The 25,380-nt window shown below is 51.8% G+C and overlaps 2 protein-coding genes across 3 annotated transcripts; one reads left to right on the top strand and one right to left on the bottom strand.

The window, feature by feature from the left end:
• Positions 1-2,022: 2,022 nt before the first annotated feature.
• FKBP8 (FKBP prolyl isomerase 8) lies at positions 2,023-11,516 on the bottom strand. 2 transcript variants are annotated; one of them, XM_041764061.1, is made up of 9 exons: positions 11,400-11,516; positions 9,711-10,036; positions 7,345-7,514; positions 7,087-7,175; positions 6,593-6,810; positions 5,804-5,976; positions 3,593-3,670; positions 2,966-3,097; positions 2,023-2,542 (listed from the first exon to the last, which is right to left on the bottom strand). In XM_041764061.1, the coding sequence occupies exons 2-9, from the start codon at positions 10,009-10,011 to the stop codon at positions 2,456-2,458; spliced, it is 1,248 nt and encodes a 415-aa protein (XP_041619995.1). In that variant the 5' UTR covers positions 10,012-10,036; positions 11,400-11,516; the 3' UTR covers positions 2,023-2,455. The 2 variants fall into 2 exon arrangements, with proteins under 2 accessions (XP_041619995.1, XP_041619994.1); XM_041764060.1 differs by having other exon boundaries at positions 6,593-6,813.
• A 5,154-nt stretch (positions 11,517-16,670) lies between these two features.
• KXD1 (KxDL motif containing 1) lies at positions 16,671-24,934 on the top strand. The gene is made up of 5 exons (XM_041763677.1): positions 16,671-16,788; positions 19,946-20,067; positions 21,481-21,633; positions 22,981-23,027; positions 23,955-24,934. The coding sequence occupies exons 2-5, from the start codon at positions 19,967-19,969 to the stop codon at positions 24,182-24,184; spliced, it is 531 nt and encodes a 176-aa protein (XP_041619611.1). The 5' UTR covers positions 16,671-16,788; positions 19,946-19,966; the 3' UTR covers positions 24,185-24,934.
• Positions 24,935-25,380: the final 446 nt, after the last annotated feature.

Below are 25,380 nucleotides of genomic sequence, written 5' to 3' on the forward strand. Positions count from 1 at the left end.
GTCCTAGGAGCACTCTTCACGCCTGCCAAAGGACTCCTGGGTCTTCAAAGAAACTTCCATGCCCCTCATCCTGGACACCCTGCCCCCCGCCCCCTTCAGACCATTGAGGATGGAATGACCAAGGGAATAAATACACTAAAGTTCACACTCCTGGCCATGGCATTCAAAGCCTCTCTGCTTGTTTCCCAGCTAGAAGTTGTAAGGAGGTGCAGAACTGGCTGGTGGTCAGAGCATGGGCTCTGAAGGCAGGCTGACCTAGGCCTAATCTTGCCTTTTGTTTCCAGATGATGGGACCCTCCTTTCTGGGCCTTGGTCTGCTCAGCTAATAATGGGCACAACCAAAAGAACTTTGGAGCAAAGCCTGACTCCAGTGTTACTAAAAAGCTACAGCCTTCAGGAGAGCATGCAACCCAATAAGGGACCCACAAAAAGGACAGAGACCCTGAGGATGGAGCAGAGGCCAGAAGACTCACACTTGTCATCAACGGATTTTTAACAAAACTGCCCCAGAAATTCACTAGGGAAAAGAAAGTCTTCCCCACAGATGTTCCTGGAACAACTGGATAGGCTATACGGAAAATGGACCTGAACTCCAACCTCACATTGTATACAAACATTGACTGAAGGTGAATCGTGATCTCCATGGAAAAGCTGAAGCCATAAACCATTTAAAAGAAAGCCTAGAAAATCCCTACCAAGTGGGTTCAGCAAATGTTGACAAAAAGCACACAGAATGGTAGAAAAGCAAACGTAAATTGGACTTCATCAAAATTTAAAACGTCTGCTCTAAGAAAATGAAGTGAGCCCCAGAATGAAAAAAATATTCACAATATACCTACCTAACATAGGACTTGTCTCCAGAATATGTGAAGAATGGGCCCAGAAATGAAGCCACTGTGGGTCCCTGGTAGACTAATGCCATGCCAGCACATAAACAGTACTTGGGGATGGTGGCAGCAGTGACCCTCACAACCCAGGCCAGGAAGTCACCCTAGCCAGCCCACGGTCATCAGTCCAGGCCAGCTTCCTAGCCTGAGGTCAGCAAGGCTGAGGAGGGGGTATCCTACCTGGGACTCTGCCCCCTCCCAAACTTGGCCAACCCACAGCCCCTATGGCAGCACAACCCACAGAGCCCCCTCCTGTCTGAGTATAAAGTACAACCCTCAAGGGACTGAATGGTGTAGAAAGGAGGAGTAGGTTCAAGCTACCCACAGATCTGTGTCCAGAGTCATCCTCATGGCTCATAGAGCAGAGGCCAGGAGCAGGCAAGTTCAAGGCCTAACCGCTACCTTCTACTGGGTGGCTGTGGCCGGTGGCTTTCCCTCCTGGGCTTAGGAGACAGGTGCAGGACAGACCCTTGTGGTGACCTATTCCCAAAGAGCCCCTTTCCCGGAGGCAGGATGAAGCCGTGAGATGGGCCTCAGGTGCTGTGCTGACAGAAGTTGGAACACTGGCTCTGCCTGTTCTGGTGGCAGCATGTATGGGAAAAGCACCTACAGCCCCAGGTTGGGGGAAAAACTAAAGGAGATCAAGGGGAACTCCTAGCTTCAACCCCAACCCTTCCCCCTAGTCCCTGCAGGATCCAGTTCTGCTGACCACACACTCTTCTTTACTCTGAATGCACCAGGCTCAATCCTGCCCCAGGACCTTTGCACTGGCTATGCTGCTACCCAGACCGGAGCTGTCAGTTTGCAGAGTAGCCAGCCCCCTGTGGTCACTGAGGTCTCAGCACCATCCCCAGTTAGGTCCTGTCAGGATCTCCATTTTCAGATGGGGCAACAGAGACAAGAAAAGTGGAGGAACCAGCCCAGCTGTGTGTGAACTCCTGCGAGATCCAGCTGGGTACCCTGAAAGCATCACCTCACCTCTCCAGCCTCCATTCCCCCTCTGTAAATCAGGTCTGCTGCCATGGTGGCCCGAGAGGAGACACTCTCCACTCTGGTCCATGGCCCTGGATGTGACACGGGCCATCTCTGGCCCAGCCCCAAGTGACAGTGGAAGAAGGTACTGGAGACGGCAGAGTGCGGGGTAGGAGGCTTTATTTCACGGGAGGGGTCAGAAGGAGAACCTGGACAGAGGGCAGCAGGCGGTGTGGGCAGGGGTTGACGCTTGGACAGGGACTGAGTTAGGAAAGGGCTGCCCCCAGGCCTGTTGGGAAGGAGAAACTGGCCTCTGTTGAGACCTAACCCAAGGGGGTGGGGGTGGGAATTGGGTCTGGAGGAATGAGGGCCCCCTCCCTCCTGGCTGGATATGAAGCCCAGGCCCTGCCTCACTTTCCTCCTATAGGGCCACAGTCCCTCCTGGCTCACTGGGGCCACATGGCCCCCATACCTCACTGCTCTCGCCCCAGAGGAGGGGGCTAGATCAGACAGGGCAGTGGACAGGGAGCCTGGGGAAGTTAGGGAGCGTGGGGTGGGGTCCATGGTGTGCGAGGGGGTGGTGGCCGCCTGGGTGGTCAGTTCCTGGCAGCGATGACCACAGAGAGAGCCACGCCCCCCAGGGCAACAGCAGTCGCCCCAAAGAGCCACTTCCAGGGGATGGACTGTGGATAAAGGGGAGGGAAGAGAAGGCTGGAGGGCGGTCAAGATGGATACCCCGGGCTTCAGCTACCAACATGGTCCAAACAGGCCTCCCAGCAAACCACTGCCTGACAATGCCTTTCCCACCTTCTGGCAAACTCCTACTCATACATCAAAACTCAAGCCAAATGTCCCCTGTTCTAGAACACCTCCCCTTCCCCTCTGGAAGAGCTATCATTCCCCACCCTGGGCCCTCCAAGTTGTGTTCCATCTTCTGTTCTAGCCCTGGCCGCATGGGGCTGAGGCTTCTCTGTGTACCGTGTAGTCCAACACAGCCCAGTTGACAATGCTTGCAAAATGAAGAAACTCCTTCTACGTGGTGTGCCCCGCCCTTAGCCCCTGCCCCTCCTCTGAGAGCATCCCTGTGCCTGCCAGCCCCCGCTCACCCAGGCACCCTTGCCAGGACACTTGGCAGGCAGCCGGCTGGGGTTGCCCAGCATTTTCCGGTACAGGGCAGTCTCCGTGCTCCGCTGGGCTGCGTGCTTCTTCACCAGTTTCGATAGCTCTGCGTGGATCGTCTACAAGAGGCGGGTGTCAGTTGGCTAAGAACACACAGTGGCACCAGCCAACCTGACCATCATTTCTGATGTGCTGCTTTTCTGGTGCCCCCAGTCACTTTGGGGCTAGGACCACTGGGCCATAGAAGTTCCATCGGCCCCACCCTGGGCATCAGCAAACTGGACTGCCACCTCTATCTCCCTAGGTAACCAGTGGATGGGGCAGAGCACAAGGTGGCCAGAACACTGGAAGATTTGGGGAGAAAAGCTGAGTTTGCTGATACTGGCCATGTTGGTGGCACCCTTGGCTCTGGGACTCCTTTGGGAGAGGTGAGCCCAGACTACCTATGCAGGGGTGATGGGAGTCTCAGCAAGCCGGCTGGGGCTCTCTGGCCACCCACCCCCTCGCTGTCACTGCCCAGGCTGGGGCACCATAGGGAGAGCCGCAGCCAAAAGGACAAGGGGAAGACCACAGGATGGCAGGGCAAGACCCAAGCTTGCCTCCTTTCTACTCACCTTATTGGAAGGTTCCAGCTTCAGGGCTGCCCTCAGAATGGGGATGGCCTCACTGTACTCCCCTTGCTGGGCCAGCACCTGTGGGAGGAAATGGATGGCATCACAAGAGACCATGATCTTCTTCAAAAGACTCAGCTCTGCCAGGCTCCTGGCCACCTTGACTAGTCCCAAATCTATCACCAACAATCACCCCACGGATCCAGCCACCCTCATATCTTTCCCAAGCCCTCAGAACTACATGAGTGCCCACTGGGTTCAGTGTCATCCCAATCTGCTCCTTTCCTTGCATGTCAGTCTCATCCTTTGCAGGAAACCTGGGTGGTGGCCTCAACCCTGGCTGGCTCAAGAAGCCAACTGAACATTTCCAAAGCTTTGACTACAGTGAATGATTCAGAGCCAACCAATGAGATCCAGCTGGAACTACTCTGGTGTCACTGAGAAACCGGATACTAAGCAGGGAGGATGGAAGCCTTGAACTTTTGAGCGGACAGGAAGAAGCATCTTGGTCACCATGAGAAGAAAACCTACAGCAATCAGGCAAAGCATCCCTACAACATTGTTTAACACCGGATCCAGCCATGCCTGAAGCAAGCCCCTTGTACTTGGCAGTTTTATAAACTATTAATTCCTCCTCTTGCTTGAATCTGATTTTTTTTTTTTTTTATGATAGTCACAGAGAGAGAGAGAGAGAGGCAGAGACACAGGCAGAGGGAGAAGCAGGCTCCATGCACCGGGAGCTCGACGTGGGACCCGATCCCAGGTCTCCAGGATCGCACCCTGGGCCAAAGGCAGGCACCAAACCGCTGCGCCACCCAGGGATCCCCTCGAATCTGTTTGAGTAGGTTTCTGTAACCTAAAACTGGCAATGTAAATGTGTGTGAGGCTACATGATCAGATAATCCCACTACCCCCAAGAAGATTATAGATCCTTGAGAAAAATAGAGATGGCATCTTCTTTCCACATTTCAACACAGACACCTGCACACAGTGCTTAAAAAATGCTCGTTGGAAGGAGGCCCTATTCATGCCTCTCATAAACAGGCTAGGTGACCCACAGTTTGCTTTTTTTTTTTTAACACTATTTTTTTTTAAAGATTTTATTTATTTATGAGAATACACAGAGAAGACAGAGAGGCAGAGACACAGGCAGAGAGAGAAGCAGGCGCCATGCAGGGAGCCTGACGCAGGACTCGATCCCGGGTCTCCAGGATCACGCCCTGGGCCCAAGGCAGGCACCAAACCGCTGAGCCACCGGGGCTGCCCCTACAGTTTGCTTGTATTTTAATTTCCTTAGTTTACTGCTGAAAGGTGCTGAACCTCTCCCCAAAACACACACAGACACAGGGGTGGGGATGAACAGAGATGGGGCAAAACCAATTATGATCAAGTCTACACAGGCAAAATTCATCCCTACATTCCATAGCACTTACTGGGCTCCCACTGTGTACCTGGCCCTGTTTGCAGGGCTAGAGATTTACCAGTGAGTGAAACACACAAAATCTCCAGCTCCTAGTAAGGGACATAACAGCCACGATGACGCCTGCCTGTGCTGACGGCAACACGGAAAACATGAAGATGGGATAGGGGGTCAGGTGGGCACGGCAGGGAGAGCTTCCTGAGGAGGTAACATCAGAGCAAAGACCTGAAGGAGGTGAAAGAGGGATCCATGGGGGGATCCGACGTATGAACATCTCAGGTGGAGAGCACAGCCTGTGCAAAGTCACTCGGGTGGGAAGAGACCTGGCCTGGGCAGCAAGCAGTGAGAAAGCTGAGCAGGAATGGAGAAAAGAAAGAGGAGAGGTAGAAGGCAATGGTGGGAGGACCAGATGACTCAGAGCCCCAAGGGTTGCCATGAGGACTTGGCTTTCACTCCGTGAGACAAGTGAACCACAGAGGATTATATGCAAAGAGCAGTCACCAAAGGGCCGCTAAGTAGTGTCAGGTATAAGAGGGAACCTAAGACCTAGGGTTCAAGTCTGGCCTCAGTCAATGAATGGCTGTGTTTCAGGCCACACCCCAGCACCTGTCTGGGACTCAGTATCCCTACCTGTACCCCAGAGAGCTTGGCTGGTTGACACCTATGCCTGTCTCAAATCCAGAGTTTAGAACCAGCCCCGCTGTCCTAGGTTGGGGGGAACTAGCCTGCCCAGCCGTAGCTTATGCTCATCTGCCCACAGCTTGTGGTCCATCCATCTGCAGCCTGCAGCTTACCTTGCCCTTGCGGAAAAGAGCCTTGATGTTGTCAGGCTGGTGTTCCAGCACAAGGCTGCAGGAGCGCAGCGCTGCACGGTAGTGATCCAGCTTCAGCTGTGAGGCCGCTAGGTTGTTCAGACATTTCACCTTCAGCTGTAGGAGCTGCTCCTCCTCCTCGAATGTCATGTCCACTGTGGGAGGATGGCGTTCAACCATGGCAGTGGTCACCATGCTGCCAAGCCCCCACAGCCGCCCATGTGGAGGGCCAGCTGGCTTCTACCCCCAGGGAAAGGCACCCCACACACTGTGTCACCCAGGCCCTGGTGGAGGGGGACTGGGTGGGGAGAGCCTCAGAGAACCTTAGTCACAAGAGACTGGGGAGAGGGGCTCTGAGTTCCTGGGGGCGGGGCCTCCACCATCTATTCCTCAGAGGACCTCAAGCCTCTCCCGTCTCAGTTTCTGTATCTCTAACAGGGGCCAAGACCAGCACCATCCTCAGGGCACTCCTGAAGGGTCTGTAAGATAGAGCCTAAGCAACGCAAAGGCTTAACCACAGGGCACATAGTTGAGACGATCTACAGTTACCCACATTCTAACACCTACCTGAGTTCTGCAACATTCCACTGATTGGGGACATACCACACAAGTCTACAGTGGACCCTAGCCTAAAGGTTAGGAATAGTTGGACATCTATCCATATTCTGGAATACTCCAGAACATTCTGAGTCTGAGGCCCTCTGTGGCTTGATGTTTCTGGCACTAGTGGATGCCTTCACAGGGGGTGGGGGGATTTGATGTGGCAGTCACCTTTGGCGCTAGAGGTGATGGCCTTGATGGCGAGGTCGTAGGAATTGGCCGCCAACACGAAGTCGGCCCGCTGGTAGTGGGCATTACCACACTCCCGCTTCCGGTTAGCCAAAGCCACACGTTCCTGCCCTGTGAGCATTTCCAGGTCAGGCCCATCCACGGCAGTCTTCAGAGTCACCTCCAGGCACAGGGCCGCATGTGGGGGGATGTATGGGCTCCTGCTGGGGGATGGAGCAAGAGCAGCACTCAGACCCAGCGGCCGCTACGAATGAACCCGTCATACTGGGTTGGCTAGGGAGCAGGGGGGAAAAGGCTCAAGACTTGGGAGCTGGCCCCACCGTCACCCCCTCCTCAGTAAAGCAAAAGGGAAGTGACTTGCCACCCATGAGCTACCTGACTTTATGAGTGACTTCCCCTCCCTAAGTCTGTTTCTTTTTCTATATAAGCAAAAGGGTCCCCCACAGGGAGGGATCCTGCTGGTGACAGGTTCTCACCTGCCCTGGGGGCCATAGCAGTACTTAGAATCAGCAGTGACCATAGCTGTCTCCCCCACATCCATGAGTGGAACGCTGAGATCCAGGGCCTGGATATGTGGGGGCAAGAGAGTCAGGCTCAGGTAGAGTAGCAATGCCATTCCCGCTCTGACCCCACATCTCCCTGCCCCCCAGCCCACCTCCTCCCCCTCCAAGCCGCAGCCCCAGCCTCCTCCACTGGGCCCTAGGCCAGATGCCAGGCCCCTTGCCCCCTCCTACCTGGATGACGTCGCAGTCGCCCAAGGTGAACACCAGCTCTGGCTCTTCCTGCACCCGAGTGCCATTCTCCAGCGAGGTCTGCAGCTGTACAGTGACCACCTGGCCTTTAGCTGGGCGGCTCGAGCCAGGTGGGCCTGGGACCAGCGTCTTCTTTCGTAACAGCCCATTCCCTGTCGGGGAATCAGGGACAAGCAGTCTGTCACTGGGCAGGTTAGATGGGTGCTTGCTCCCCAAGCACTCCTCTTCCAGCACCCTGCTGAGCCTCAAACAGCTGCCCTGCCACTTACTGGATAAGTGACCCCATGCCTCTGGGATAGTCCCTGGCTGGACACTAGGCATGAAAGGGTGATGATAATGGCTGCCAGCATGACCATTACCTTAAGAAAATTAAGACAGCAAAGGCAAAGAGCTGAGAAAAGTCCTCCTGCCCAGCAGAGTCAGGCTGACAGGGATGTCCAGAAAAGACTCTGGAGCCACCCTCCACTCCCTCTCCTGGCTCCAATCCAGCCCTTCAACATTTGGGCCTCAGTTTACCTCGCCATGAAATGGGGTCATCAGGGGGCCCCCTGGTGACACCCAATGAGCACTTTGCTTGGTTAGCAGAGTGCCTGTGACACCAGGAGTGAGTCCCTACCAAAGCACAATGTCACCAAATTTAAAAGTTAAACAGAGCGAGAAGACCTATAAGCAAAGTGCCCCTAATTGCCTCACAGCCCACGTTTTCCTCCATGCCCCCGTAAATCAAAGGAATGGCCAAATGGCCATGGCCAACAGCCACTGAGCCTGCATGAGGCCCAGCACCTTCACGAATCCACTCAAGGAACCCCCAAAACAAAGATAGCTAATGTCATCCCACAACAACCACTGAGACAAGTGAGGGCTTATATCTGTGAGGCCTGTCATCGTAATATCACCTGCAATCACCCATATTCTGACATTTACCTGGATTCTATACTATTCTAGTCTGGAATATACCATAACTCTGAACGGACCGTAGACTGAAGGTGAGGGACAGGGAAATATCTATTAATATTCTGGAATATTCTAGAATGTTCCAAATTTCTGTACAGCTCCCCAGCTTGTATATGCCCCATATCTGGTCTCAGAACCACTGATCTAGTGGATCCCTAGGAATCCTGTGTCTTTAAGTTCCTGGGCACTAATGGTGGATGTGCTGGTAGGGTTACAAGCAGCCCCTACCTCTATTCAGGATAGACTCTGGGCAAATCACATGCCCTCTCAAGGCCTCAATATCCTTGTACGGAAGCCCAAATTCTGACCTCAGAAAGCAGCTGGCTCAAATATAAATGGACAGTCAGGTTTGTGCTTAGAGGCACAGCAAGGCAGCTCTTAATAACAGTAGAGAAGACCTTCCTAAATTCTAATATAGCAAAGGAAGCTGTCTGTTGAGCAAACACCTCCACTTCTCTGAGCCTCAGTTTCCTCATTTGTAAGATGGGAATATGGTAAGAATTACATCAGAGGGTTACTGTGCACAGTAAAATATGATGCTAAAAGCTAAATATGATGCACAGGCCCTGCACAGAACCAGTGCTTAGTAAATACTACCTGGTGTTATTTTTTTTTCTTTTTTTTTTCTTTTTTTTTTTTCTGGTGTTATTTTTAGAAGTAATGTTTCTATTAGCAGTAGAGATGATATTAGTAACAATTCTGTGTTATCAGTATCAGTATTATACGATACTATTGCTTTAATATTAGTATCAGTGATCCGATTAATGATGTTTTACTGCTACATTTATTAGCAGATTCTAACATTATTTAACATACTAGATATCAGCACCAGTAGCAATATGTTTCTCTAGTTTCCAGAGTTGCTATCATGGGGCACATGGTGGGCCACGTGTGTGGGTTCCCCTAGTTTCTTCCTTGCAGGACTTCTCTGAGCAGTTACAATGAGCTAGACAGAGGACTGAACAAAATAGGATGTTCACAGATCTATTTGACCCCCAGACACATTTTCAGGGGACAAGTACTCACCAGACAAATATTAAAAAAAGCAGCAGTGGGGGCTGGGAGTTGCCAGCACCTGACATACTGGCTGTGTGGCCCTGGGCAGGTGACTAAGCCTCTCTGAGCCACTCTTAGCAGCTCTGGGAAACAGGAACATAACACAATGTGCATGTGCGTGTGTGCATGTGACAATGAAAGGGGTTCTTAAATATGAAGTGTCTCAACCAGTTGCCGGTGGCTGGCGATCACCGTGATTACATGTTTAACTTCCAATCTACTTCATAGCAGAAAGGGGAAAAGGAGGCTCAGGGGAGAGGAGGGCCTAGGCCAAGGTCATTTCTGATCCTGAGCTGTCCAGGCCATTAGGGTCAACCCAAGCCACCCCTGCTCCTTACCCAGGATGTCCAGCCACTCATCCGGAGCTGGGGCGGGCTCGGGCTCAGGTTCCATGGCGGCCAGGAACTCTCGGGCCAGGGCCCCAGGTTGCTCAGCCTCCTCCAGTGGAGGCTGCCCCACATCTTCAAGTGGTGGCAGCTCACTCAGGTCTTCCTCCTCCTCCTCCTCCTCTTCCTCCTCCTCGCCCTCTGCGTCTTCCACCCCATCCAGCACCTCGAAGTCCTCAAGTGGTGGGACCCCAGCAGGCGGTGGGGCAGTGGGCTCAGGCCCTGAGGCAGAGGGCTCAGCACAGGATGCCATGCTGCTGGGGGGACGGGAATTGGCCCTGGTGGGGGGAATGGATGGGGTAAGAATTCCTCTCTGCATCCATTCACCATGCTGCCAATCATCTGCTATGTGACTTGGAGGCTCCAGGCCTTAATTTCCTCATCTATACGGTGGGTAAAGAACAACCTGGGCTTGACCCCACACATCAAACCCTGAGCATCAGTCAGTCCCAAACAATAATAACTGTTATTACAGCTAATTATTTTATAGTTTTTACAAATACCCAGAGAAGTAGAAAACACTCCCCTCTCCACACCATATCTTGCAGAAAAGGCAATTGAGGCCCAGAGGGGCAAAGCCATTTGCCCAAGGTCACATAGCAAGGCAACTGCAAGGGACAGAATTTGAACCTGGGGCTTTATCTGATTAAATGCCCAGAGGGGGTACTGGGATTTTGTTAGAGGGACTGAAGTCTCAGGAAGTCTACTTTTAGAGCCCAAAGGGAACTGAATTTTTTACCAGGACTCCCTACCTCCAGCTGCCTCTTCTCCTAAGGGTTGCCACTAGAAATCCCAAGCCTTTTCTTTCCATACCGACTCTAATGCCACTTCCCCAATACCAAGGACCCTGGCGCAAACCCTTCCCTGGGAGCCCTTTCTCCTAGAGCCTCCTGACCACTCTCTCCAAGTAGCCTCCTGTACAGAAGTGGTCAAGACCCCCACGGCATTCTACAGTCCCCTCCTCGGGCTACCAAGAACTCCCCCTCTCCCCCAGGCCCCAAGCTCGGAGGTCGTAGAGCCTAGCCATCATCCTAACCCACAGCATCTCCCTAACCCTCACCTGCCTGCTCCTTCCGGGCTCCAGCCCCATTTTCTGAGACCCTCCCTGCCCCCACCCCCACAATCCCCTGCGCCCGCATAGTCGCTCTCCCCCCTCCCCCAACCACCGCCCCCAACCCGGGCAGCTCCCCCGAGAGCCGCTCAGTCGACCCGTAAACACCCTGATGTCCCCAGACGCTCCTCTCCCAATCGCATAACACCCTACGCCCTCCAGACACCCCTCGCCTCGACCTGGCTCTCCGTCAACCTCCCACCCAAGCTCCCAACGCCTCATGCCTGTTTGACGCCACCACTCTGGGGCCCCCGACCCCCCGCACCCTCGGGGCCCCGGCCCTGCACTTCTCTGCCAGCACCGCCCCCACCCACTCCCCTCAGCCCCCTTCGGCCCCCACCCCCGGCCGCCCGCGCTGGGCCGCGCCCCCTCTAGCACTCCGACCCTCCGCACCCCCCGGCTCGCCTCCCCCCGGCGGCCCTTGGCCCCGCCCATCGGCCCCAGCCCCCGCCGCCCCGGCACCCAGACCAGCCCCGGCCTGGGCAGCGCCCCCAGCCGGCGCAACCCTGCCGGCGCCCCGGGACACGTGCCTCCGGCTCCGGGACCCCCGCCTGGGGTCCTGCGCCCCCCTCCCCGCCCCCAGCCGCGGCCGCCGCGCCTCGGGAACCAGGCTCGGGCGCCCGGCCCCGCCCCCACCGTGCCCATTGGCCGCCGCTGCTGCGACTGCAGCACCCATTGGTCCGAGGGTGCATCCGTCGCGGGAGCAAGCACCACCCCCTTCCTGCTTGTTTCCGCGGGGCGTTCTTAAAGGGGCAGAGGCTGCCCCTCCACCCCGGGCGGGGGCGGGGGCAGGGGGCTCTCTGGATAGGAGTTCCTTAGCCAATCCGTGTCGCGCTGCTTAGCGGGACTCACCGTTCCGGTCTGAGCTTCATCCCGCTCATCTGCGAAATGAGGATAAACACCCCCATCCATGCACTTTCACATTGTGGGGTGGGGGCACTTTGGGGAGGACAGTCCTAAAAGGCATTTCTTTGAGGAGCTCCGATTTGACCGTCAGGGCAGCTCTGGGACTGTTGGATAAACCCACCCTGAAGCCCTAGTTACAGATGTGGACCCAAGGTCTCGAGGGGGAGCGATCACCCAAGGGTACACGGAACCCCCGCCCCCCGTGTGGACTGTCTAATCCCCAGGAGGGTGCCTTTTGCGAACAGGAGCTCAATTAATAGGTGAACGACTGAGCCAGGAGGGCTGCTGGAAGGAGTTTCCTTCCTTGCACCCTCTGTTGAGGGGTGATAAGATACCCATGGCATCAGGAGAAGGTGGCAGCTTCGATTAGATGGGTTTTCATGGATCTTATTTTGCAAAAGGGGAAATACTTACTCTTCCCTCACTCTGTTTTACTTCCTTCCCAGGAGTTACCCAAGCACAGAATGATCTTGTTCATTCTTTTGCTTCCCTCCCCTTATCCCATGCTGCTCCATCCTGGAAAAGAATTTTTCCTGTTTTGTCTCCACTGCATCCTTGAATGAAGCCTAGCACCTATGATATGGGAGTACAATAAATGGGTGAATAATTGAATGAGTGAATGAATGAATGAATGAATGAATGAGTCACTGTCTATTGGAGGTACCTAACCCTGGAGGAGGTAACTGCTTTTGGAGGCAACTAACCTGTCAGATTGGAGCTCCTTCCAAGGTCACCTCCTACAGGAAGCTCTCAATGACCTTCCCAAACAAGGTCTGGTTGGCTGTCCTCTTAACATGATAAACCTCTACTTTGTAACTGATTTTATGTCTGTGCCATTATTTAACTTACCTCTGCCTTGCCCATTAGATTGGAAAACCCCCATAGTCTGGGAAGAGTCTGTTGTTTGTCATTGTTTTAGCACTGAGGCCTACACAGTGACTGGCATAAAAAGAGAGGGGGTGGGGGAAATTCAGGGAAATCTTTGTGGTTGGTAGGAAAGCAGTCCAGTTAGCCAAAGAGGTGCTAGGACAGTGAGGACATATAAGAAATTTCCTGGGAAAGAACATCAAATAAACCCTGGGTCACCCATGGTTCTGAGGGACTTGGACTATTCCCTGACCATCTCTAAACCTCAGTGTTTTTATCTACATAGCGGAGTCTCTTACCCATCCAGCCCCACCTCTGTTATAAAGGCTGGAAGAACTGCAATAAACAATGATACTAATAAACTACTAAGTTAAATATAAACTAATAACAGCAACTATTGCAACAATAATAGTCATAACTGACATTCAGACTTCACAAGTGAAGGCAAACACTTCATGTATATTTCATCCTCCCATCAGCCTTATGAGACAAAGGTTGATATTTGGAGGCCATCTCATTGACTGCCTAGTAGTATTGCAATTGTTTCATAGTTTCCTGGTAAACTGGACTTTTTATTGTTATGATATGCTTCTCTTTATTTCAATGCTTTTTGCCTTAGAGTGGACTTTGTCTGATATTAAGGTGGTACATCTGTCCTCTTTTGGCTCAGTATTTTTTTTTTCTTTTGGCTCATTTAAAAAATGCTCTATCCTTTTGCAACCTTTACCTTCCAGCTTTCTGTACCCTTACGTTGTATGTGTGTCTCTTGTAAGCAGCACAGAAGGGTTTTCCTTTTTGATCTAGTCTACCCATTTTTGTCTTTACCTGGAGCATTTGGCCTATTTACATTTAATATGATTATTGACATATGAAGACTTAAATTTGAGCTCTTGTGTGTGTTTTCTCTGAATCACCTGCTCTGTGCTCCTTTTCTCTCCCTGTTCTTGCTTTCTTTAGGATTGGATGCATGTCTTTTCGGTAAGACAATTGTGATCTTACAGATGGGGAAACTGAGGCACAAAGAAAGTAATTGTCTTGTTCAAGGTCACAGTGATGAAAAAAAATATAGGCCAGGTCTCTTCTATTGAGCTTCTATTCCACCCAGGGAGCTGGATATTGCATAATGATTCAGATAAGTATCGAATTGCAACTGTGATAAGCATGAAATAGGAAATAAAACTTAAAAAATGGTAGAGAGAGGCTTCCAATTTCCAGACTTAGGCCTCCCCCCAAGAATGTCTCTATCACTGGTCTGAGTGTTCCCATCACTTTTCACCCTCTCCCTTGAACACACAAAGAAAAAAGATATTTTCTTGTCTCTACTCCACTGTGTATGAAACATTTGGGGCCAGCCAAGTCCCTTTAACCTTGACTTATAGCCCCCACCCCTTCCAGGACCCTGATAAATGTTTCCTGGCTTCCAACAGAGCCTGAGGGACCAATGGAAAAGCTTGTTTTTTCCAGTCTGGGCCTCTTCTACTGCAGCCCTCAGACAGAACCATGGTTCCCAGCATGCCCTACCCAGGCTCTTCCCTCAGCATTGGCTGCTGCCTGACTCACAGAGTTCCACAATTCTTACAGAAGTCAAAGGCACACTATGTGCTTTCGCATCATCCTACCTTTGCTCCTGTAATTCTCTCAGTCCTGAATGTCAGAACCTAGAAAACTCCTAATGCTACCTCAAAACCCCATCCAGATGTACCTACTTCCTTGCCCCCAAATGAGTCCTCATACCCCACTCTTCAGGTTCCTCCAGGCTTGAGTCTCTCCTCTTTATAGCCCTGCATTGTTTTCTTTGGTACTGGGATTGTCTGTGTCAGACTGTGTCCTTTGATCCTCAGGGCTAGGCAGGGACTGAGTACTCTCTGGATCCCCAGAATATGGGCCACCCCCAGGGGAAGTGCCTAGAGGGCTTACTGAACAATTTTTAATACTGTTGAACTAAATATATAATAATCCTGGTCCTCATTAACTTTTCAATGAATGACGGCAGCAGAATATGGGAGTAATAATACTTCATCCTCAGTTTACTAAGGGCTTATAGTGGGCCAAGCCTTATTATAAGGAATTAATCTGTATGCTTTCATAAGGTTAAGCCATTTGCCCAAGTCTACTCAGCTAGGATGTGACAGAGCTAGAATTAGAACTCAAATATGTTTAATTTCAGGGGTCTTAAAGAGTCTTCCATGTACCCAAGGGCTTTTGAGAGATCTCTCAAGCTCTCAACAACCTTAAGAGGCAAATGCTATGATCACTCATAGTTAATAAACTGAGACATAGAAAAATTAGATGCAAACATATCATATACACAACATAAGACCTCAACGACTAGTGATAATTAATTGCTAACATTTATTGAGCAAGTACTATTTGCCCTGTTTTGTTTATGCATTTAACTTGAATTATCTCACTTAAAGTGCATCTTTGAATCAGTATGAACTAATGGTTTTCAGTATACATAAAAAAGAACATATAGAAATATAAATGTTTATGCATTGGTTAGTATACATATGTATATTTTTTAACTCTTGCTGCCGAGAGGGTCTCTGAGCAGACACCCCAGTAGCAGTGAGCACACCCAGCACCCAGACCTTGGTTTCTCAATACCATTCTCCAAGAAAAGGAACCAGGATCTTTGGAGAGATGGCTGATTCCAGTGATATCCCAAACCAAGCATGGAACATCTTGCAGTGCTAAAAGTAAGGAAGTACTCAGAGAAAGATGGAGACATATTATTAAATTTAAAAAAATTATTTAAGGGAGGAGGGGCCAGTGAGAAAAAGGAGAGAGAATCTCAAGTTGCCTCCCCACTGAGAGAGGAGCCTGATCCCACAACCCTGACATCAGGACTGGAGCCAAAATAAAGAGTTGGATGCTTAACTGACTGAGCCACCCAAGTGCCCCCCCAAATGGAGGCATACTGAAAGAACATAGAAGCTAACCTAAAGGGGCAGCAAAGTAACTAATTAATTGTAGGAGCGGCTGGCTGGCTCAGTCCTTAGAGCATGTGACTTTTTATCTCATCCTGGGTTCAAGTCCCACCTTGAGCACGGAGCCTACCTAAAATAAAAATTAAAAAAAAAAAAAAAAAGAGGAAAATAAGAAATAATTGTAACCCACAAAATAAAATGCTCATGAGTTCATATTGACATAAATACTTGAATAAATGTATAACTAGAGAAGAATGGACAGCTGTTGTTTATAATAGAATTCCAATTAATGATTAATAAATGAGACACATCAATATCCTATGACTCCAGATATGATGTACTGAAAAAGACACAACATCACTTCTGTGGGATTCCTTCCCAAAGTGAGAAACTTCAGTCTAATCATGAGGAGACATGGGACAAACCCATATCGATGAGTAGTCTACAAAACTAGCACTCTTCAAAAGTACTAAGGTCAGGGGATCCCTCGGTGGCTCAGCGATTTGGCGCCTGCCTTCGGCCCAGGGCATGATCCTGGAGTGCCAGGATCGAGTCCTTGCATGGGGCTCCTTGCACGGGGCTCCTTGTGTGGGGCTCGTTGCGTGGGGCCTGCCTTCTGCCTGTGTCTCTGCCTCTATCTGTGTGTCTCTCATGAATAAATGAATAAAATCTTAAAAAAAAAAGGTATTAAGGTCATAAAAGACTAGGAAAGACTGAGGAACTGCCACAGAGTGGAGATTGCGGAGACACGACTAAACGCAACATGAGATCTTGGATGGGATCCTGGACCAGAGAAAGGTCACCAAAAGCGGAGAAGGGATTTCTGAACTAGATGAATCTGATTCCCAACCTAGAAAGCAGGCTGCCTGGGTCTGGCTCAACCACAGGCCACTTGAGCACCGCGTGACCTTGAAGTCCCTGCCGCCGTCAGACCTCAGTCTTACCTTCTACTAAATAGGATGCCCGCCCCCTTCCGGGCATCTCGGGCGTTGGAAACTACGCAGGCGCGAGAGAGACTGCTTGATTGGCTATTCGTGGTGACGCACTTGCGAACAGTAGCAGCCCCTAAGCCCCACCCCTTCCTGCCGCGCCTCCTAGCACGCGCATCGGCCCCAAGCACGTCGCCTACACGCCTGATCGCACGCATGGTGCGTGGTGACGTCGCGGCGGCGCGGGCGCCATCCCGGAAGCGCGAGCAAGGCCGCCAGATGTGCAGGTGCTGCTGTCACCGATGCCGGGGCCGAGTTCGGGGTGGGGCTGGGGACGCCGGGACCGCTGGGGAGCCGGGCCGGGTCGGGCGCGGCCCCCGGGCTGTCGCGGGGTGGGGCGCGCCGCTGGCCACATCTGGGCTCCCCTCCTGCGTACAGGCCTCAGTTTCCCCGTCCGCGCAATGTATGCGCCGGCGGCGCCACGGGCCGGTTCCGGATCCGGGGCGCGGGAGCTGGGGCGGCCTATGTTCAGGCTGTGCAGTGTCACCCGGAACCGGGCGTTGCCCTCTTTGGGCCTCAGTTTCCCCGCTTTGCAGGGGCGGGGCATGAGGGGTTACGCGAGTCCCCCCTCACTCGCGGGTTTTGCTAAGGTTGGGTCGCCAAGTTAAATTTTGTTAAATAAGCGGATGGAATTATGGCGCCTCCGCCTTGCCGTATGACCTTGGGTAACTGAACCCACCCGTGTGAGCCTTAGTGCCCTTGGAGATGATAGTGTTTGCCTTATAGGGGAGATTGGGGATTAAATGAAGTGCTGTCCAAGTGTTTGTTCCTGTTCTTGGAAGTACCAGGGAGCCCCTAGCTAAAATGCTGGTTCCCCGGCCCCGCCCTAGGACCTCATACTCTGCTTGGAGAAGCAGCCTGCTCTGAGCCCAGCTCCTTATCACTATTAGTTTCAGTCCCCACAGACAGCGCTGTAAGGTTCTGATTCTTTGTTACTCTCCTTTTCTGGATGAGAAAACTGATTCAGGGAGGTGAGGTGACTCTCCCAAGGTCACACAGCCTCCCTCTCTGCATGTTTTCCTCATAAATACATTTGGAGCAGGGATCAGAGCTCTTGCTGGGTCATTTCCACCCTGTATGTGGGCCAGACTAGCTGTTAGTGAAGTCTTCCTGAGAAAGGCAGCTGGATGGAGAGTGTGCCTTGAATCCCTCAGCCTTCGCATCTGGGACCCAGAGACAGGAAAGAGCCCTACTTTGGAGCAGAACCATTTTCCACGGGTCCAAATCTTGCACCTGCCAAGCACTAGCTGTGGGGCTTCCTGCCACAGGGCTCTGCCCTTCGAGCCCAAGTGTCCTCTTTATATATGATCATACTTCTTTGGAAATGTGGATGCTGTGGATGTTAGTACTTGGCATGTAGTGGGAATTCAATAAACAGTGATTATTGGGTGAGGGGAACTTCACCAGGTGTGGCAGTTTATTTCCAGGAGACAGTAGGGGCTGCAAATAACTCTTGGCCTCCTTGATGCTTGCAGGGAGAAAAGTATTAACATTTGTAAATGAGGCAATTTCACACGCATGCATGCACACACACACTTCTGGTTTGTTTGTTTTTTTCCTGGAAAAATTCAGAAGTGTGGCAGAAGTCAGTTGCTGTAAGAAGCAGCTGTCCTGGTGTAGGTGAGCATTGAAGATCTGTTCAGAGTCACACTTTTGTGGATCCTGCAGACTGTGGACTTTTGAATTGTGACTTGGGTTTACTGGCTATGTGACAATGACCCAGTTCCTCAGTGTCTGAGTCTCAGTTTCTTGATATGAGATTAAGGATAACAGTTCTCAGTGTATGAAGCTTAGTGGTTTGATAGCATGCAGTAAGTGATCAGTAAAGAGGAGGGTAGAGTTAAGTGGGCTCTGAAAGCCCTTCCTGGTCCTGTATGTGAATCTCAACAAATTGCAACTGGGCCTTTCTGTTGGCAGTTAAATATGTGGACCCCAGAGCCAAGCTATGTCAGGACTCCAGGGTTTTGTTTTGTTTTGTTTTGTTTTTTAAGATTTTATTTATTTATTCATGAGAGACACAGAGAAGAGAGAGGCAGAGACACAGGCAGAGGGAGAAGCAGGCACCATGCAGGGAGCCTGATGTGGACTCGATCCCAGGTCTCCAGGATCACACCCCAGGCTGAAGGTGGCACTAAACCGCTGGGCCACTGGGGCTGCCCAGGACTCCAGGTTTTGCGGGACACTGCCACCCACCCTCAAGGGTGAATGCTGAACCTGTGGCCCCTCCTGCCCTGGCGTGGTCCAGGAGGCCCCTACCCGCCATCATGCTCATCTGCCTAACCACAGAGCCATCTAGGTTGCTGGGGTCCACAGACTGACTGAAATTCTTGGCTTTAATTGTTAATAAAAGTCTACCGTCGTCCGAGTGCCTGAATGGGCTGAATTCATTAAGCTGCTGCCTTTGGCTCAGGTTATGATCTCCAGGTCCTGGGATTGCACCTCACATCAGCCTCCCTGCTCAGTGGGGAATCTGCTCCTCCCTCGCCTGTCCCTCCCTCCTTCCTTCTGCTCATGTGCCTTTTCTTCCTTTCTCTCAAATAAATAGATAAAATCTTTAAAAGCAAAACAAAAGTCTATTGTCCTAACTAGAGGTGAGTTTGAAAGCCTCTAAGCTAAGTTCTGGTGATCCTTGCTGTGAGCCAGGTTCTAGACTGGGCTCTGGAAGAGAGACATACCTCTTGGAGCTGACAATGTTTTGGGAGCAAACTGGTGAAAAGGTCAACTGATGGGGCACCTAGGTGGCTCAGTTGGTTAAGGTTCTACTCTTGGTTTCAGTTTAGGTCATGATCTCTGTCATGGGGTTGTGGGATTCTCTCCCTCTCCCACTCCCCCTTCCCTTCCTTTTGTGTGTGTACACATATGCTCTCCAAGATAAATACATCTTAAAAAAAAAAAAGGTCAATTGATAACATAGAGAATTTTAGGAAAAGATGAGCCAATGAAGCAATAAAGCGATGTGCTAAAAGTAACCAGAGTAGGGAGTAGTTATCAAAGACCTCTTGGGAGAGAAGATACTGGAGGTGGTGATGATTCGAGGGGGCAGTCATACTTGTAGGGACAGCAGGTGCAAAGCCCTGTGGTGGGATGAGCAAAGCAAGGGGATGTGGGAGGAGACTGACAGATCTGTGCAGGTAGAAGTGGCCATGGCCTTGGGCCCATGGAGAGTGGGGGCCGCAGAGGTGGGTGGGTGATGGAATTCTGATGTACTTGGGTGCAATTTGCAGATATGTCCTCCCAACACCCTTGAATTCTTAGGATGACAAAGCTGTGGCTCAGGTGGTGTGACCAACTTACGGTCATGGGGCCCGGGGTTCTGAGACCCTCCTTCCATCCCACCTACCCCAGTGGCTGGTATAGACTGAAGACTCTTCCTGCTTGTTTCAGGCAGCGGAGGAGGAAGAAGAGATGGACCCCCCGGACTCGGCCTCGAGGGTCTTCTGCAGTCGCATCCTGAGCATGGTGAACACAGATGACGTCAATGCTATCATCCTGGCTCAGAAGAACATGTGAGTGGTGGCCAAGGGCTGTGGGCCCCGGGCGTGGGAAGGAATCCACTTGCTGGCCAGCATTCTTGCCCTGCCCACCCCTACCCTGGGCCCACACTGGTGATAAAATGAAGGAAATGAGCAAATTTGCCGGCTGGCTCCAAAGTAAATTCCTTCCTGGCCTGGAGGCGAGGCCTTGGCACAGGAAGCAGGGCTTTGGGATGGTTTTGCAGCTGCGGATGGCTTGGCAGGGCTCCTATCCCAAGACCTGGAGTGGGGAGTGGGGGATAGGAAGGGGCTGCAGGAGGGGATCTGAGGAAGCCAGTGAACTGATCTCCCATTAGGAGCCTGGTCCCTCAGAGCCTAGGCTGTCTCTGCAGAGTACTCATGGTCTTTTGGAGGGGCCGTCAACACCCTTTGCCCTCCTTGGGGCTTGGCATGTGACCACCACAGCCTCACCCTAATTCCAGCCTGCTCTGTGGGGAAGAAAGGCTTACACAATCTTAGGGTGGAAACACAGACTCCTGTGGCTTTATTTTTGTGTATTTAAGACAAAGGCTCTTCCTTCCACTTATGACACAATACAGACCTGATACCCTTCCACTTCTCTCATCCTGTGACAAGAGTGCTGGGTTTGTCTGGGTCAGATTTAGGCCTGGCCTGATGAATTCCCACAGTCAGGGAAGACAAAACCAGACACAGACCTTCCTGGCCCCATTGTATCAGGGCTGGGCCAGAGGAATAACTTGGGTCTAGGAAGTCCAAGGAGTCAGAGTCTGCTTGAGAGGGAGTAAAGGCTATGTGAGAAGTATGTACTGGGTAGGATTTTAGGGTTTTTTTTGTTTGTTTGTTTTTATCTGTTTGTTTGTTTTTTAAAGATTTTATTTATTTATTCATGAGAGACACAGAGAGAGAGAGAGAGGCAGAGACACAGGCAGAGGGAGAAGCAGGCTCCATGCAGGGAGCCTGATGTGGGACGCGACCCCGGGACTCCAGGATCATGCCCTGGGCTGAAGGTAGGCACTAAACCACTGAGCCACCCAGGGATTCCCATTAGTTTTTGTTTTTTAAAGATTTTATTTATTTATTTGAGAGAGTGCACACAAGAGAGCACAAGTGGTGGAGAGGGAGAAGTAGGTTGCTCATCGAGCAGGGAGCCTGATGTGGGGCTCGATCCTAGGACCCAGGGATCATGACTTGAGCCAAAGGCAGTCACTTAACCAACTGAGCCACCTAGGTGCTTTTTGGGTAGGGTTTTGAAGGTTGAACAGGAGTTTGCTAGATGGCTCAAACAGCAGGTAGAGTTTTGTAGGGCAAGGGAATAATACATGTAAAGATCATGAAGCAGGAAAGGGCTTAGCATGATTAGTTTTTGGGGCATGGCAAGTTTGTCGAGCATTATGTGTAGGGCTGGTGCTTTCTCTCTGCTGCCAGGCTGGACCGCTTTGAGAAGACCAACGAGATGCTGCTGAATTTCAACAACCTGTCAAGTGCTCGCCTGCAGCAAATGAGCGAGCGCTTCCTGCACCACACAAGGACCCTGGTGGAGATGAAGCGAGACCTGGACAGCATCTTCCGCAGGATCAGGTGGGTCCTCAGCCCCTCCAGCTTCTGCCTCCCCCTCTGAGCCTCAAGTTCCTCCCCTGTTCAATGAAGACCATCCACTCCCTATAACAGAGCAATGAAGGAGATTTAGCTCCTTTGCTTTATGAGGCTTTAGCGCTCACTTAGAATCTGAGAAGTTCTGAACTTTGGGATAAAAAATCTTGAAGTTTCTGAATTTAAGTTTCATTTATCTTTCAAAAAATGGACTGCAGCACCAGATGTATAAGGCAAAAGGAAGGCAAGTGCAGCCAGGGAAAGGCAAGCCTCTGGTCCCTCCAGCCCCCAATCCAGGTCTTCTCTCAAGAGGTGTAAGAAATTGCCAGTTTTTTGTGCGTCCCTTCTGAGCTTTTTTCTGTGACGAAACACAGAATGCTCGAGGCAGCACTCAAGAGCCTGCATCAGTGCCACTGTTAATGACTGTGGCCACATGCCTGGGCCTGGAGTGAGCCAGAGTTGCACCCACAGTTCCCCTACTGATGGAGTCACTTCCTCGGCCCTGGGGGCAGCCGCACCCACTGGCAGAGCAGAAATCCTGCAATGGGCCAATTAAATTTAGAAAAGCACATATTTTCTGGGGCGTCTCATTGGGCTGGTTGCCCAGGTATGGTGTTGGGGGTGAGCTGGAACCCCAAGTATTGGCACCCTTTGTGCATATCTGTATCACCCGGGAAGAAGAAAGTTGTTTCTGCCCAGTTGCCCTGTGGGTAGGGACCCAGCAATGGTAGTACTTCTGGTGGGGACTGGTTGGCCACGGTCAAGGATGAGACTCCACCCCAAAGATCCCTTTATCATTCTTTTTAAACATGACTTTATTACTTTGGGGGGAGAAAAGGACAAACAGCTGGTTAGAAATGAAGCAGGCATTTCTCTGTGAACATTTTAATATGTGCAAGGTACGTGGTGTCTGGAATGGATAATCACTCCTAACACAGACACTCTCATCCCAGTGATGGGAGACCAACTGGAACAAGTCACTCAGAGGAGTGACTGCTGAGGATGGAGTGAGGAAGCCTCCTGGAAGGTTATCTGGACAGAGGAGGGCAGACATAAGAAAGGCATGGCAGGTAGAGGGCCCAGCTAGGCCCAGCATCAAGGACACTCAGAAGCTCTGTGACAGCTGGGTGGCTGCCATCTGCCCAGGGGTGAAAGGTCTGCAGGGCTGAGAACATGGGCCTCCCTCCAGCCCAGGAACAGTGACAAGCGGTACCGGGGGAGGGGGGTTCCCATCCCCCACCCACCTGGAGCTGGCAGTTAGGGTTCCTGGTGTACACCAGGCCCAGCCTGTCTGCTTGGCAGGTTCAGCCCTGTATGCCTTCCCTTCCCCTGCAGGACGCTGAAAGGGAAGCTGGCCAGGCAGCACCCGGAGGCCTTCAGCCGTAAGTGTCATCCAGGGCTCTTGTGCCCCACGCCTGGCCTCTGTACTCGCAGATGCCAGTGCCCTAACCCCAGGGCTGGCTTCTGGAAGGTCACCTCAGGGGCTGACGCTGAGTCCAGGCCCTAATGGGCAGTAGATCCAGAGAGACCTGGAGCAGGGGGCAGGGGTGGGGGTGCTTTTCTGGTCTTGGCCACCTGTAGAGCAGATATTGGGACCAGGATCCCCTTCCTGGGGGGAGGTTACACAGGGGAATATGGATAAGAACGATGACAGTCCTTGCCCATGTGGATTAACATAGCCCTATGAGGCAGGCTCTTACCTGTAACCACCCATGAAGTGGGCTGAGACTATCCCATTTCATACAGGGGGAAAGTAGCCCAAAAGATCAGTGACTTCTCAGAGGCAGTGCAGCATCCCCCCATGCTGAGCCTCATTCTGCACCCTCTGCCCAATGGGCCGACATTTCCCCACCCCAAGGCTGTTAACAACCACAGGCACAAGGGCAATTCTGTCCGGGCACCTGGCTGGCTCAGTCAGTAGAGCATGCGACTTGATCTTGGGGTTGTGAATTCGAGTGCCACATTGAGTGTAGAGCTTCCTTTAAAAAAAAAAAAAAAAGGCAATTCTATTATCAGGCCTGGTTTATAGAGCAGAATACTGAGGCAGCCTGGTCCTGGCAACACAGTCAAGAAGGCAGACCCAGGCTCAGGCTCAGGCCAAAGGCCCATGTTGACTTGACCCCAGAGAAGCCAGGTCCTGCCGCACCTTGAAGGAAAACCTCTCACCTGCCAGGGCCTCAGTTTCCTCCTCTGTAAAATGGGCCACATTATGCCCCGTTGGGTGGCAGGGGAGCTGTCAGGGGTCATAGGCCCAGTAAATCCCTCATTACAGTGCCCACCATAGTGACTAAGCCAACTCCATCCCCCAGACATCCCAGAGGCATCCCTCCTGGAGGACGAGGATGAAGACCTCATCCCGCCCAGCACCACAACCACCATTGCCACCTCGGAACAGAGCACGGGCTCATGTGACACCAGTCCTGACACCGTCTCGCCCTCCCTCAGCCCTGGCTTCGAGGACCTCTCCCATGTCCGCTCCAGCTCCCCTGCCATCAATGGCCGCAGCCAGACAGACGATGAGGAGACACCGGGCGAGTAATACTACTCCCTGGCACCCCAAGGGGTCTCAGGGCAGTGGCAGCACTCCCTCGGTGTCTGAGGTGGCAGCAGGTAACCCTGCCTGGAGATCAGCAGCTTTGCCACCCTGTTCTGTCACCTGGAGCTCCCCGGGGGACAAGGCTCCCTCCCAAGGGTGTGGAAATCCTAGGGGTCTGTCATTCCCACTTCTTCCTCATTGAGAACATCTGTCTTCTGCAGACCCTTCTGCCAAGCCAGGGGATGATCAGCTTGGCTGGAGTTGTTGGGCTGGGCATAAGGGAGCTTCTCCAGAGCCAGGCTTGAAGTTTGCTCTAACCAACATTTAAAGGCTCCCAGAGACCAGAGCCAGATAGCCCCTGCCCCAGTGCCTTGGTCGACACCTCCTCAAAGTGGACCAGCACTGTCTTGTCTGAGTTCACCCCAGCCCATCCCTGCACCTACTAATTCTGGTCTCCTTCTCCCTTCTTCCAACAAAAGTATTGAATACTGTCTCCAGTTGGTATCTCAAGGAGGTTTCTGAGACAGTTGTAGAAGGCTCAAGATGAAGGCTGGCCATTCAGCCACAAGCCTGATAAGCCCTGTGTTTCTCTGACCAGAGGTGTGAACCCCGAGGGCCCAGCAGGCCTCTCCCAGGGCCTCCATGGAGCAAGCTGAGCCACCTTGGAAAACAGAGTTAAACGGAATATTTTTGTACCCGATGTTTACAGATGCTGTTGGGAAGTTATCAATAAAAAGACTCTGTTACTAAAAAGGGAAGGGTGTACTTAGCAGTGGCTTCCTTCCATCCTTGGACCCAGGCGGCTGTAAGGGGGACAAGTGCGTGCAGGATGTGAGACAGGAGGGGTATGAACGGCCAGGTACCATTGAGCTAGAAACAGATGTGGCTACTGTTGGGAATCTCCAGTAGCAACCATAATAACCCAACTTCCTATCACCGCCTATGTATGTACTCACACATGTTGTTACCACTTCTCACAAGTGTTCCCTTAGCTCTTTGAAAAACTCCTCCTCCAGATTTGTCTCAGGATGGACTCCTTAGGGACCCAGGCTGAGTCCCATTCCCCAGGAGACACTGTGTAGAGTTCCCTCATCTTTTAAGCACTTAGAAATTTAATTATGTTATTAAAGGCATCTTCCTAGATCCAAGAGTGTGTGCTTTTGCCTGTCAATAGGGGGCGCTGGTAAGCGTTCAAGGAA

Source organism: Vulpes lagopus, chromosome 7 (assembly GCF_018345385.1).
Source record: "Vulpes lagopus strain Blue_001 chromosome 7, ASM1834538v1, whole genome shotgun sequence".
NCBI lineage: Eukaryota > Metazoa > Chordata > Mammalia > Carnivora > Canidae > Vulpes > Vulpes lagopus.

Bases quoted from the DNA above. Each gene is read 5' to 3' on its own strand.
- FKBP8 (XM_041764060.1), bottom strand. From the start codon at position 10,011: ATGGCATCCTGTGCTGAGCCCTCTGCCTCAGGGCCTGAGCCCACTGCC. The intron at 5,977-6,592 runs GTGACTGCCACA...ATCCTCCCACAG, and splicing joins CATCACCTCTAGCGCCAAAG to TGGACATGACATTCGAGGAG. The intron at 2,543-2,965 runs GTGAGCGGGGGC...CTTTATCCACAG, and splicing joins GTCCTGGCAAGGGTGCCTGG to TCCATCCCCTGGAAGTGGCT.
- KXD1 (XM_041763677.1), top strand. From the start codon at position 19,967: ATGGACCCCCCGGACTCGGCCTCGAGGGTCTTCTGCAGTCGCATCCTG. The intron at 20,068-21,480 runs GTGAGTGGTGGC...CTCTGCTGCCAG, and splicing joins ATCCTGGCTCAGAAGAACAT to GCTGGACCGCTTTGAGAAGA. The intron at 23,028-23,954 runs GTAAGTGTCATC...TCCATCCCCCAG, and splicing joins GCACCCGGAGGCCTTCAGCC to ACATCCCAGAGGCATCCCTC.